Consider the following 15,000-nt stretch of genomic DNA (forward strand, 5'->3'; position numbering starts at 1 on the left):
AGTATAAAGTACAACATGTACCTCTGAGATGTAGTACAGTATAAAGTACAACATGTACCTCTGAGGTGTAGTACAGTATAAAGTACATGTACCTCTGAGATGTAGTACAGTGTAAAGTACAACATGTACCTCTGAGATGTAGTACAGTATAAAGTACAACATGTACCTCTGAGGTGTAGTACAGTATAAAGTACAACATGTACCTCTGAGATGTAGTACAGTATAAAGTACAACTTGTACCTCTGAGGTGTAGTACAGTATAAAGTACAACATGTACCTCTGAGATGTAGTACAGTATAAAGTACAACATGTACCTCTGAGATGTAGTACAGTATAAAGTACAACATGTACCTGTGAGATGTAGTACAGTATAAAGTACAACATGTACCTCTGAGGTGTAGTACAGTATAAAGTACAACATGTACCTCTGAGATGTAGTACAGTATAAAGTACAACATGTACCTCTGAGATGTAGTACAGTATAAAGTACTAATGTACCTCTGAGGTGTAGTACAGTATAAAGTACAACATGTACCTCTGAGATGTAGTACAGTATAAAGTACAACATGTACCTCTGAGATGTAGTACAGTATAAAGTACAACATGTACCTCTGAGATGTAGTACAGTATAAAGTACAACATGTACCTCTGAGATGTAGTACAGTATAAAGTACTAATGTACCTCTGAGGTGTAGTACAGTATAAAGTACAACATGTACCTCTGAGATGTAGTACAGTATAAAGTACAACATGTACCTCTGAGGTGTAGTACAGTATAAAGTACAACATGTACCTCTGAGGTGTAGTACAGTATAAAGTACAACATGTACCTCTGAGATGTAGTACAGTATAAAGTACAACATGTACCTCTGAGATGTAGTACAGTATAAAGTACAACATGTACCTCTGAGATGTAGTACAGTATAAAGTACAACATGTACCTCTGAGGTGTAGTACAGTATAAAGTACAACATGTACCTCTGAGGTGTAGTACAGTATAAAGTACAACATGTACCTCTGAGATGTAGTACAGTATAAAGTACAACATGTACCTCTGAGGTGTAGTACAGTATAAAGTACAACATGTACCTCTGAGGTGTAGTACAGTATAAAGTACAACATGTACCTCTGAGGTGTAGTACAGTATAAAGTACAATATGTACCTCTGAGGTGTAGTACAGTATAAAGTACAACATGTACCTCTGAGGTGTAGTACAGTATAAAGTACATGTACCTCTGAGGTGTAGTACAGTATAAAGTACAATATGTACCTCTGAGGTGTAGTACAGTATAAAGTACAACATGTACCTCTGAGGTGTAGTACAGTATAAAGTACAACATGTACCTCTGAGATGTAGTACAGTATAAAGTACAACATGTACCTCTGAGATGTAGTACAGTATAAAGTACTACATGTACCTCTGAGGTGTAGTACAGTATAAAGTACAACATGTACCTCTGAGGTGTAGTACAGTATAAAGTACAACATGTACCTCTGAGGTGTAGTACAGTATAAAGTACTACATGTACCTCTGAGGTGTAGTACAGTATAAAGTACAACATGTACCTCTGAGATGTAGTACAGTATAAAGTACAACATGTACCTCTGAGATGTAGTACAGTATAAAGTACAACATGTACCTCTGAGGTGTAGTACAGTATAAAGTACAACATGTACCTCTGAGGTGTAGTACAGTATAAAGTACAACATGTACCTCTGAGATGTAGTACAGTATAAAGTACAACATGTACCTCTGAGATGTAGTACAGTATAAAGTACAACATGTACCTCTGAGATGTAGTACAGTATAAAGTACAACATGTACCTCTGAGGTGTAGTACAGTATAAAGTACAACATGTACCTCTGAGGTGTAGTACAGTATAAAGTACAACATGTACCTCTGAGATGTAGTACAGTATAAAGTACAACATGTACCTCTGAGATGTAGTACAGTATAAAGTACTAATGTACCTCTGAGGTGTAGTACAGTATAAAGTACTAATGTACCTCTGAGGTGTAGTACAGTATAAAGTACTAATGTACCTCTGAGGTGTAGTACAGTATAAAGTACTAATGTACCTCTGAGGTGTAGTACAGTATAAAGTACTAATGTACCTCTGAGGTGTAGTACAGTATAAAGTACTAATGTACCTCTGAGGTGTAGTACAGTATAAAGTACTGATGTACCTCTGAGGTGTAGTACAGTATAAAGTACTAATGTACCTCTGAGGTGTAGTACAGTATAAAGTACTAATGTACCTCTGAGGTGTAGTACAGTATAAAGTACTGATGTACCTCTGAGGTGTAGTACAGTATAAAGTACTAATGTACCTCTGAGGTGTAGTACAGTATAAAGTACTAATGTACCTCTGAGGTGTAGTACAGTATAAAGTACTGATGTACCTCTGAGATGTAGTACAGTATAAAGTACAACATGTACCTCTGAGATGTAGTACAGTATAAAGTACTAATGTACCTCTGAGGTGTAGTACAGTATAAAGTACAACATGTACCTCTGAGGTGTAGTACAGTATGTCATGTGCATGTGTACTACGTGTGGTGCTTGTCTGGATGAGGTCACAGTGTTGTGTGAGTGACCACTAGAGGGCGGTGATGTCACAGCTCTGATTCTTCTGGAGGATAATTGACGGTTTGGAGAAAGTAGAGCTCAGTTCTCTCAGAGGACAGAAAAGAGTAAAAAATAGAAGCTGCTCATTCTGCTTCAACGTGATCGAACTGAGAATAGCTGCCTCACTGTGTGTGTGTGTGTGTGTGTGTGTGTGTGTGTGTGTGTGTGTGTGTGTGTGTGTGTGTGTGTGTGTGTGTGTGTGTGTCGAGCTACTTTTATACCAATCAACAAAGAATCAGGCCTCAGTGTTTCCTGTCTGCAGTACAAGGTGGTCTCACCAGTGTGTGTGTGTGTGTGTGGGTGTGGGTGTTCGTTCTCAGTGAGAGTCAACCAAGCTCTCCATCGGGGACCCCATGCTCGTTGTCATGGTAACAGTACCCCCCCCCCCTCCTCCCCTCATCAGTTTTCCCACCGAACAAAAACAACATTGTGCTCCTGGTTTTCTGTGTGTGTGTGTGTGTGTGTGTGTGTGTGTGTGTGTGTGTGTGTGTGTGTGTGTGTGTGTGTGTGTGTGTGTGTGTGTGAGTGTGAGAGACATTCAGGTCAGATTAGTTTGTGCTCATTGAGCTTGTGTTCAGGAGAGAAACACACACACACATAGACACACTTGTCGCTCCTCATTCACTCACAAAGTGCTGCTGATGAGAGGGTAAGTTACACACACACACACACACACACACACACACACACACACACACACACACACACACACACACACACACACACACACACACACAGTGCTTCATATCGGTGGGATTCACACGCCGAGTGAGAAGTTCAACACTCCCGTTAAACTTTCACACAGACGGAGTTTCACAAGCGAGGAAATGTTTCCTAAATGTTCTCCGTCATTTTATTTTGAAGGAACAGTTTAACATCTTATTTTGATATTCAGATGTTTGTCGACCGTGTAGCTGAGAACATTTACTCCACTGAACTGAAGTCCAGTTTAAAGTTACTTTACAAGGCGTCAACCTCCGCTTTAAGAGAAGCCAAAGCTTCACGTGTTAAAGCTGCATTCTCTCTAGTGACCACCAGGGGGCGACTCCTCTGGTTGTATAGAAGTCTATAGAAAATGACTCTACTTCTCTCTTGATTTATTCCCTCAGTAAACATTGTAAACATGAGTTTATGTCTCAATCTCTAGTTTCAAGTCTTCTTCAATACAGCATGATGTTCATTTAGTACATTATGCTCCATTTAGAGTCACACAGACCATAAAGCAGGGGATGCTTTAGGGCGCGGCTACAATGATTGACAGGTCTCCACCAGAGACGTATACGCCGTCTCTACGTCACTCCTCAGTCCATATATGGTCGTCTCATGTCTCTTAAAACATATGTCCTTGTTTCCTCTGTCCTCGCATGGTAAGGATGCAGTTAGAGACTTGAGATGTATCCTCTGTGGAAGACGACCCGCCCCCTACGTAGATACAAATGTCTTTTTCTCAGCTAAATAAAACACTGATTAATACATATGTCTATTATATTATGTTATATCACATTGCTGCCAATGAATCCCCCTCAATGTCACACACTGTCCCTTTAATTACATACAGTTGTATTATTGTGGGATGTTCGGGGTTAATGGTTGTCTCGAACCTGTGACCTCCGGGTTACATAACTTCAGCCTGTTGGTCCCCGTCCAGTCGGTCCCAGAGAGGTTCCCCCATGACCAATGGAGGTCTAGTCGCCCCTGAGTGTGTGTGTGTGTGTGTGTGTGTGTGTGTGTGTGTGTGTGTGTGTGTGAGAGAGAGAGTGAGAGTGTGTGTGTGGGGGGGGGGCTTCATTCGTGAACAGAGGCGGTCTGTTCAGAGGGGCGAGCTCTCATCACTACTAATGAGGACGACATCACCGGACCTCCTGAAACGCTCTGTTCCTGCAGCTCGCCATCACTCTGCCTCTCTGTGGCTACAAAGACACAACATCACGTTTAAACAGTGGCCGCCGGCCAATAGAGGGCCACGGGGCCCCACCCACCTTGAGCCACAAACAAATGTAATAAAAAATGATAATATTATTAATTTAAAAAAAATAATAATATTAATAAATTATACTATTTGTCAATATTTGTGTTTTTGAGCTATGTAATATACCCAGTAATATTTGTAAAATAGGATATCTGCGTAAAATAAATGCTTTTCCTGCTTGTTCTCTCCGCTGGTGCACCTCTCAGCTGTCCCCGTGCACGTCTCCACTGCGCGTGCACGTGCTGGGGCCAGATCGATTTGGCCCAAGGAAGACGGGTCTAATAAGCAGCTTAGCCAATCACTGATTAAAGAAATAAATGAGTGACTTACAATTTAGCCAATCAGAGCCCTAAAAAAGACTTCCGGGAGGGCCAGATGAGAATGGCCCTCCCGGAAGTCTTTTTCTCCCGGAGGGCCCGTGTCTCTCGTGTCTCGTTCTCATCTCGCGTGTTCTCGCTGCCCAGCTGGACGACGGTCACCGGCTTGCGGTAAAGAAACACAACGAGGAGGTGGATAAAAACCGGAACTTTTGAGTTGGCTTTGCTTGTGCATGACGAGACTCCTCGGACAACCCTGGCGTGTTCAAGGGACGGGTGGATTCTGTTGCGTCCCTCGGCGGTGTGCTGGAGGAGCACCTGGAGACAGCCAGCGTTTTTAAAGGGACGTCGAAGACAAAATGAGCTGTTGGACTGCATGCTGTCGGTTGTAAGGGATTACATTCTGGAGGAAGTAAAGAACGCTGATTTTATCGCCATTCAAGCAGACGAGACGACGGACGTTTCCACCCACTCGATGCTACGGTAACGTACGAGAGCGTTTCAATGCTCTGGCTACGCTCTCCATGGAGAAGGAACTGGTCGGGACATGCCTTCAATAAGAAGGTCATTGAGAGGTTTGCCACTCAGAAGAGCAAAGTTCCTTTACAAATAACTTCATCATCAGAAAAACATGCAGGTTTCCTCACAGCACTGATGGGTGTTTCTCCAACAAACAAGGTTCATCGGGGCATCTTAAAATATACTTGTTCTATTCGACTATATATGATATTTATGTTTTATTATAATATATTCATGATATTTATATTGTATATTTATGATTATATGGTATTTATATATCATCTTATGCTGAATATTATTGTTATATGATATATATATATATATAAATAAATATATATATATATATATATATATAAATATATATATATATATATATATATAAATATATATATATATAGATATATATATATATTTATATATATATATATATATATATAAATATATATATATATATATATATATATATATATATATATATATATATATATATATATATTTATTTATATATATATATATTTATATATATATATATATATATAAATATATATATATATATTTATATATATATATATATTTATTTACATGAGATGCCAGTTCTTAGAAGGAGACTTCTCCTTTAGAGAGACTTCTTCAGACACAATAACAAACAGAGGTAAAGGTTGTATTCCTCTGCAGCTCATAACATCAACCGGTTCATTTAGCGGACGTCAATGATGGAGAATTGATGAGATTGCAGCTTGTGCGTGTTTAAAACACCGAGTAAAGTGACGAAACGCACAACAGACTTTTCAGATGGTTGGATGTTTCTTGCCCAAATGCACCTTGGGAGTTGTAGTTGACTTCTCCTTCAGTTGTTACGTCCACGTGCTTCTTTTTATTTGACATTTTTATCAAAGAACCAGATATTTTTTAGTTTCGTGTCAGGGAAGAAAAGTGACTTTTACTTCCAGAACCATTGCTGGTGATCATCGTCATTCCATCAATAAGCTTCCAGACAACTGCAGTTTAAATTACACAACTTTATTGATAAATGTCCAACGCTCCAACCGGTTGGTTTACATCTCGTTCACAAGACAAAAACAACCCGCAGACACAAATATAAGACGGAGGTTAATGTGTTTTGTGTGGACTGTCCCTTTATGAACGATTATGGAAGAGTAGCCAGGCTCTTAATGTCAACTGTTCACGTTTATGATGAACTCAAACACACCAGCAGGACTTCAGTTATTATGTCTTCTTCCTTTTGTCAAGTTATTGTTTAAAAAAGAACATTGTGAAGAGCTGCAAAATTGGACACAAACATATTGACCATCTGTAAATAGGAAGCCAAATACAAACACGATGACTGTCAAAGTGCTGGACACCAAACATGCAGCAGCTGTATTCATGTTGTTGTTGTTGTTGTTGTTGTTGTCAATGGAGACAGAAGCGACTTCAAACGATGGTGTTCTGGTCAAATCTACCGCAACATTTGGGATTTTACTTCTTCTCCATTTTTGAAAAAAGATTTCACCGTCACGTTATCTTTTCACTGTTTTAATAAAAACTCAGCGGCTGACATCTTGTTGATGTGTTTTACCGTTTCTACAGGACACAAATATAGAAGTTGATCAATTTAATGTCCATTAAGATTATTAAGAATATGGATAATAAATTGAAACCAAAAGGGGAATAATAATGTGTTTATTTTGCATTATGATGAATAAAATCATGAAAGATGCTTAAACCGTAAACATTTGTTAACTTCTGTCGGCTGGTTCTTCCAAACTACAACAAATTCAAACTAACGTGATTTATTTGTTTTGTTCTGTCTCGTTAAACGGGTCTAATATACGGTGAATCTAACACGTGTCCATGTGTTATCTCCAGACTAAAACCAGCAGATGTTTATGCGCTGAACATCTGCTGGTTGGCGCTCAAGCTCAGATGACGTCTGATTGAATTTTTCCATATTCGATTGGTCGTTGATATCTCAACCAAACAGATGAACACCTCTAGCTTTGGGTTGCAGAGTGAAGATAAAGTCAGTCACTGCTGATGACACGAAGGCAGTCGGCTCTCACACGCGTTCATATGGATTCAACTTTGTGACACTGAACATTACAGACATTAACAATCTGGTGACATAAACAATGACTATCTCACTTCCCTTCATATAAAGATGTAATTAGTTACAGCATTAGAATAAGCTAAATTCAAATCTTCTGTTTGTCCTAGTTGTTTGAGTTTGACGTGTCTGAGTGAAAGAAACATTAATACAACTTGCTACACAGTTTAACTTCCTGTACAAAGAGACTGAGTCCTGTTCCATTACCCCCGGCCTCCACCGTCTTCCCTTTTAGAAACATTCATGAAGCCACACATTCTTCACAAAAACACAGAAGTTGTTGGAAAAAAAGACTTTCACCACAACCTGCACAGCTGCTTCAGTGTGAGGCAGCAGATAAAAGACGTGTCGGTCGATTGCATGGAGATGAAAAGGAGTAGAACGTACATTCCCGCTCAAATCAACGTAGCAGGATGTGTAAACTAAACAGGCTTTCTGAGGTTTCACGTTAACGATACGAAGCGCAGAAAGCCAACTCAGTGCTTCATCAACACTCTTGTCACAGCGTAAGAAAGCACATCATGCACATCATGCACCAGTGCAGCATCACAGCATGGTGCAATTAGCAAGCTCGCGAGCTAGTTAACTAGCTTACAGCTAGCTAGTCAGCCAGCTAGCAGCAATGCTGGGTCCAACGGTTGGTCCGCCTCACCCCTCATCGCTCCGGAGAAGGATTAGCTAGATAGCTCACCAGCGTACAGCTGGCTAATGAGCTTGCTAGCTATTCTATTATACTATTATATCTATCTATACTATTATATCTATCTATATCTATTCCCACCATGCTCTGATGCTATACTGGTTCAATGAACCAACAGCAGCACTGGGTCTAACTGTCCCACCGCCTCACTCCCTGTCGTACCGGATAAGAACTAGCTAACTAGCTAACTAGCCAGCTAAACACTTTCTGGCCCCACTGACTTGTCATGACAACTAACGATGACGGGCATTTTGTTTTTATACCAGTCAAAGAACCACAGGAAAACAGCCTGAGGGCCGTTCTACTCCTATTTTATTTCAGTGCAGCTTGTCCTCTGGCCTCACTGCTGGTGTTGGAAACAGGTGGGAACCATCTTAACTCTTCTTCTCAGCCAGTTGGGTTTGATAGTCGTCACTAACTTCCCCATTAAACACATGAAAGCTTCAGAGCAACTGAAGAAGACATCCAGCATTTTCACATCAAACGTTATAACAGCAGGAAGTTTGAGGGAAGAGTCCGTTCGGCGAGTCATGAAACTGCTGGTTGTGCAAGTACAGCAACTTTTCTACCATTACTACAGATTAACCTTCACTTCCTGCACAGACAGGAAGCTGGAGGGAGGAACACTGTGTCCATAGAGGAATATCATACAAATGGAAACTCTGGAGGAGGAAGATGAAGAAAAGATGATTGTTGAGGAGAGAGGAAACTGGTGGATTAATGAAAACGAATGAAGGAAGAGAAACCGTAAAAAAGAGGAGATAATGGATTGATAGATAAAGAGGGACCAGTGGCTCTAGCTTGAGATGGACAAGATGGCCGACGTGTCTTTAGCCTTGTCGAAGAAGATGGTCGTCTCATTGGCTGCCTTCAGTTTGACCTGGGCGGAGCTTGGCGAGCCTTGGGCTCTGGTTGGCTGACACTCCTGGCAGCAGCAGCAGCAGCAGTCCATGAAGGCCTGACCGAGAGCCTGAAACACGACGACACGCAGGTCAGTGATCACACAACGGTACCGTTAGCTTCTCAATGCTAGCTAATGCTATGCTCAAACTACGAGCGTCAAAGCTACAAAACAGCTCAGCTTGTCCAGCGACATTGGCGCGTTGACGTAGTTTCTTTGTTAATTAGCACTGGGAATTGGTGAACATGTTGACGATGTCACCAACACACCTTCGTACCACAGACTGAATATAAGAAGTGGCCGTCTTCATGGTGACGTCTCTCGTTGGTTTGTGGATGTTTTGAAGCCTCTAGTTCGGCGTTTTGTCCGTCGCCATCTTTGTTTGTTTTGCAACCAGTGAACAGGAAGTGACCACATCTGGACTGAGGAGGAGTGATGTAGAGACGCCGTATACGTCTCTGGTAGAGACCTGTCAATCACAGTAGCCCCGCCCTAAAGCATCCCCTGCTTTATGGTCTGTGTGACTCTAAATCAGGGGTGTCAAACATACGGCCCGCGGGCCGGACCCGGCCCACCACGTCATTTTATGTGGCCCACGAATCCGCCAGCAAAAAAAAAATAATAATAATTTTTTTTTTTTTTTTTTTTACAAAAATTTAAAGTTAGATGTGAAAATAAAAATATCCCCATGGTCGAAATTATGAGATAGAAAGTCGAAGTGATGAGATGGCATGTTGTCTGTGTGCCGACATTAAAACTATCACAACAGGTGGACAGGAGATGCAACAGCCCATAAAGAGGATTTCCAACAAGTTTCTCAACATGCGTACTTCTCTGTACTGAAACGTCATCAGTCTCAGCCAAAGTACTGTTCCAATTCAAAGTTCACATCGAGCCAAGCACGGCCCTAATGCCCGGATGTGGCTCGCTCTGCCCATTTTACCCGGGATGCATCGGAGGTGACTTGTCTGTACTTGGGACAGCCAAATATCCCAGAATGCATTTTGCACCAGCAACAGGAAACAATGGCGGAGGAGAAATCACACAACTGGAAGTACGTGTTGTGGAAGTCACAGATATCCCGGGAAACTAAACTAACTATGTTAGGAGTACCGTAGTTACATTTACACCGTCTTACATTTACAACCGGCCCTTTGAGGGCGACCGTGATGCTGATGTGGCCCCAGAGTGAAAATGAGTTTGACACCCCTGCTCTAAATGGACCATAATGTACTAAATGAACATCATGCTGTATTGAAGAAGACTTGAAACTAGAGATTGAGACATAAACTCATGTTTACAATGTTTACTGAGGTAATAAATCAAGAGAGAAGTAGAGTCATTTTCTATAGACTTCTATACAACCAGAGGAGTCGCCCCCTGGTGGCCACTAGAGAGAATGCAGCTTTAATACACCACCAGAGAAGATTCGTGACGTTTCCTGACCTACCTTGCACAGACACAGCAACAGCACCGGCGTCACCGACGACTTGAAGAACAACAGGAAGTGATGCAGCAGCACCAGCATGGCGGCCGAGTCCTCGGAGACGCCGATGTGCATGTAGGCCAGCGTGATGTTGCAGACGTGCTCGGGCAGAGCGCAGACGCCGTAAACCACCGCCAGCGCCAGCAGCGTGCAGTTCAGCTGCCGCTCCACCGCCTGGTGCTGCTGCCGCTTCTGATTGGAGGAGCGGTCGTCGTGGTTACGCTGCTTCTGGGCGGAGCTTGAGTCGCTGTTGACGTTGCGGGTGGCCATTTGACAGAGGACGGTGAAGAGGATGGGGAGGCAGAAGTAGCAGCCGAAACACCACCACATCCGTCCCTGAAGCAGAGGACGGTAATCGGATTACTTTACCACGAATACTTTGTACTTTCTAGTTTTGTGTTGTACTTGTTGACCATGAAGTTTCTGACGTACAGTTGAACTTCCATATTTAGGAGCTATGGTTGAAATTATTTTCACAACTTTTTACGAAGTCAACAGTGAGTTTTACTCACTACTTTAACGTGAACACAATATTCTGGTTTCATTATTCCAGAAAAGACAATATTCCTACTAAGCTGTTGACATGGATAATGAAAATGAATATTCCACGAATGATCCCGTTAACATGTATCCATGAATAATCTGATAACGGGTCAGAGTTCTCAGCCTCCCTCTCTCGTTGGCGTGATATTTGTGAATTTTCTAAAAACCTGTTTGTGTTTCATGACATTTAAAAGCTTCGTGTCCTACATCTCCTCACAGAGCCGACTGTAAACAAGCACTTCAACATATTTCTAGAACCTAAAATGACTAATTTGCCTCAGAGTTTTACAGAAGAAAGAATGATCCTAAAACATGAGGAGTATCAACACATCACAGGTTTTCATCTGAAAATGATCCATTCACAATAACATTATATTTGGCGACATGGGGCACAGAGCCTTCTCCATATCTGCCCCTCCCTCTGGAACTCTCTCCCCAAAAACATCCGAGACTGCACTGACCGTTCCACATTCAAATCACAAATCACAGCTCACCTGTAACGTGTGACTACTATTGTGTACTCTGTTTTTAGTGTATTGTTTTTATATATCATGATTTTAATGTAAAGTGTCTTTGAGTGTCATGAAAAGCGCGATATAAATAAAATGTATGATTATTATTATTATATATTTATGTGACCATATCAAGTTCACAATATTATCATATTTAAAATCGTAACACTGGAATATTAGTGTTCATGTAGACGTAGTCAGCAGCTGTGATTCCATTCAGTCCTCACACACATTTTAATGAAACACTTGAAATGCTCTAAAAATAGAAATGTGACTGTAAAGCGTTTCATTAACTGGTTTCAAGAAAATAACTGATGGTAGTTTGGTCAGAAGTCGACGCTAGAGGCAACTCTTCCCTCTTGTCTGTAATCTACCATTAAAGAGAGAAGAAGAAGAAGAAGTCGAGGATGTGAACCAGAAACAAATCATCAAGAGAAACATGGAGAGAGACGTTCAGTTTGAATAGTTCTTAATGTCTCATGTTCTCTGGACACAAAGACAATGTCAATATATATAAAGAAAGACTTTAATTAAACGGATGGATAGATCAGAAACACAAGCAGTCCGACGATCCAGATCATCGAAACCACCTCGATCTCAGAGCGAACTTAGTTTCACATGAAGGCTGAGGCAGGAAGTGGATTTAAAACCCAGGATCCGTGTTTTAACAGAGATTTAACAGATTTAATAGAGATTTAATAGAGATTTAATAGAGATTCAACAGAGATTTAACAGAGATTTAACAGAGATTTAATAGAGATTCAACAGAGAGTTAATAGAGATTCAACAGAGATTTAATAGAGATTTAATAGCGATTCAACAGAGAGTTAATAGAGATTCAACAGAGATTTAACAGAGATTTAATAGCGATTCAACAGAGATTTAATAGCGATTCAACAGAGAGTTAATAGAGATTCAACAGAGAGTTAATAGAGATTTAATAGAGAGTTAATAGAGATTTAATAGAGATTCAACAGAGATTTAACAGAGATTTAACAGAGAGTTAATAGAGATTTAACAGAGATTTAATAGAGATTCAATAGAGATTTAACAGAGCTTTAACAGAGAGTTAATAGAGATTTAACAGAGAGTTAATAGAGATTTAACAGAGAGTTAATAGAGATTCAACAGAGAGTTAATAGAGATTTAATAGAGATTCAACAGAGATTTAACAGAGATTTAACAGAGAGTTAATAGAGATTTAACAGAGATTTAATAGAGATTCAATAGAGATTTAACAGAGCTTTAACAGAGAGTTAATAGAGATTTAACAGAGAGTTAATAGAGATTTAACAGAGAGTTAATAGAGATTTAATAGAGATTTAATAGAGATTTAATAGAGATTTAACAGAGATTTAACAGAGAGTTAATAGAGATTTAACAGAGATTTAATAGAGATTTAATAGCGATTCAACAGAGAGTTAATAGAGATTCAACAGAGATTTAATAGAGATTCAATAGAGATTTAACAGAGCTTTAACAGAGAGTTAATAGAGATTTAACAGAGAGTTAATATAGATTTAACAGAGAGTTAATAGAGATTTAATAGAGATTTAATAGAGATTTAATAGAGATTTAACAGAGATTTAATAGAGATTTAACAGAGATTTAACAGAGAGTTAATAGAGATTTAATAGAGATTTAATAGAGATTTAACAGAGATTTAATAGAGATTTAACAGAGATTTAACAGAGATTTAATAGAGATTTAACAGAGATTTAATAGCGATTCAACAGAGATTTAACAGAGATTTAATAGCGATTCAACAGAGAGTTAATAGAGATTCAACAGAGATTTAACAGAGATTTAATAGAGATTTAACAGAGATTCAACAGAGATTTAATAGAGATTTAATAGCGATTCAACAGAGAGTTAATAGAGATTCAACAGAGATTTAATAGAGATTTAACAGAGATTTAATAGAGATTCAATAGAGATTCAATTGAGATTTATTAGAGATTCAACAGAGATTTAACTGCGATTTAATAAAGATTCAACAGAGAGAAAAGATTCATATGTTCATTCATATCTTCCCGTCGGGCTGCGTCCTCACCTGGTGATACCTGAGCAGCAGGGAGTGGAGGGAGTCGGGCAGGTAGAGGGACAGAGGGGAGGACGGGGTGACGGTGCAGGAGTCCACCAGACGACCCGTGGACGGGGACACGGCCCGGCTTAGCTGCCACAGGAAGATCTCGGGGCTGGACAGCGTCAGAGCGCCAAACCACACCAGCAGCAGCTTCAGCAGCACCGCACCACAGCGCTCCACCCGCCGGGCCTTCAGCGGGGATGAGGAGGGGGAAGAGGAGGAGGAAGAGGAGGTGGCGGCGAGGAACCGGTCGATGCCCAGAGCGCACAGAGTGAAGGAGGTGATGCCCAGAGACACGGCCTGCAGAGGGACGGAGGACATCAGAGAGTTTTACCAAAGTAGGAGTCCTTTGTTTCTAACTGAAAAGTGAACATCTTTTCTTCTACATAGCTGTCCTCAGTCTCATCTGCTTAACTTGGTCATGGAGGCATCAACATGTAATAGAGATGTTAAATTAACAGTGAAAACTCATCATAGCTTAATTTAACATCAGTATTCATAATTACACTTCATGTTTACTTCTCCTGATCTTCACCTCCTATAACAAGGTCCATAGGGGCATCTCAATAAATGAACATGTTATATTATGTTATATTATATTATAGAAGTGTTATTTACTGATTGTTTTCGTGTTGGAATACATGTTAAATATTTAACTGCCAAGTAATAATGCGTGTTTGATACTTTTTTTTTGCATTAAATCACACTGGGATGTTTGCTGACATTGATGGACGGCCCTAGAACATGTTCCACCAGCCAGCACTGGTCACGAGTCAATATGAACCACGATGGATAAATGATCTCTGTTTGCTACATCAAGAAGGAACTTCTGCTGAATGAAATATCATTGATGTTGATTGAATGGCCGTGTGTTTTGGTCCTTTAGCTGTAGTCTGTTACCATGACGACATTTCCACACTCTCACACTGGGAAACACCCAGTTCTTTGACTTGAAGGTGGGAGTGATGCTGATAATGCTGGTGTGGTGATGACCTCCTGACCTGTAAAACAAACGTTTCACAAACAACCAGCTCATCACAGGGATGAGCACCTTCAGGCTCCTCAGAGGATGAACCCGTTCTGTTTCCTCTGGAGCACCAGGACGAATCACATCAACACATTCAAGTATTTACACCACAAGAACACAAAAATCACTCTCAGCCAATCTCACTGACTCCCTCTCCCGCCTCCGACTTCCACACCAGCTCCACCCACCTCCATGTACGGCA

General features: G+C 40.5%; 1 protein-coding gene across 1 annotated transcript in view; it reads right to left on the minus strand.

Annotated features, from left to right (window-relative positions):
• Positions 1-6,512: 6,512 nt before the first annotated feature.
• Positions 6,513-15,000, minus strand: part of gpr37l1b (G protein-coupled receptor 37 like 1b) — a 9,528-nt gene continuing 1,040 nt past the window's right edge. The window contains exons 1-4 of the mRNA XM_079274168.1: positions 14,987-15,000; positions 13,739-14,071; positions 10,595-10,966; positions 6,513-9,213 (exon numbers count right to left, since the gene is read on the minus strand). The exon at positions 14,987-15,000 is cut by the window's right edge and continues 1,040 nt beyond it. Coding sequence (XP_079130294.1) covers positions 9,040-9,213; positions 10,595-10,966; positions 13,739-14,071; positions 14,987-15,000 — 893 coding nt within the window. The 3' untranslated portion in view covers positions 6,513-9,039. The remainder of the gene's footprint in view (positions 9,214-10,594; positions 10,967-13,738; positions 14,072-14,986) is intronic.

Source organism: Melanostigma gelatinosum, assembly GCF_949748355.1.
Source record: "Melanostigma gelatinosum genome assembly, chromosome: 8".
NCBI lineage: Eukaryota > Metazoa > Chordata > Actinopteri > Perciformes > Zoarcidae > Melanostigma > Melanostigma gelatinosum.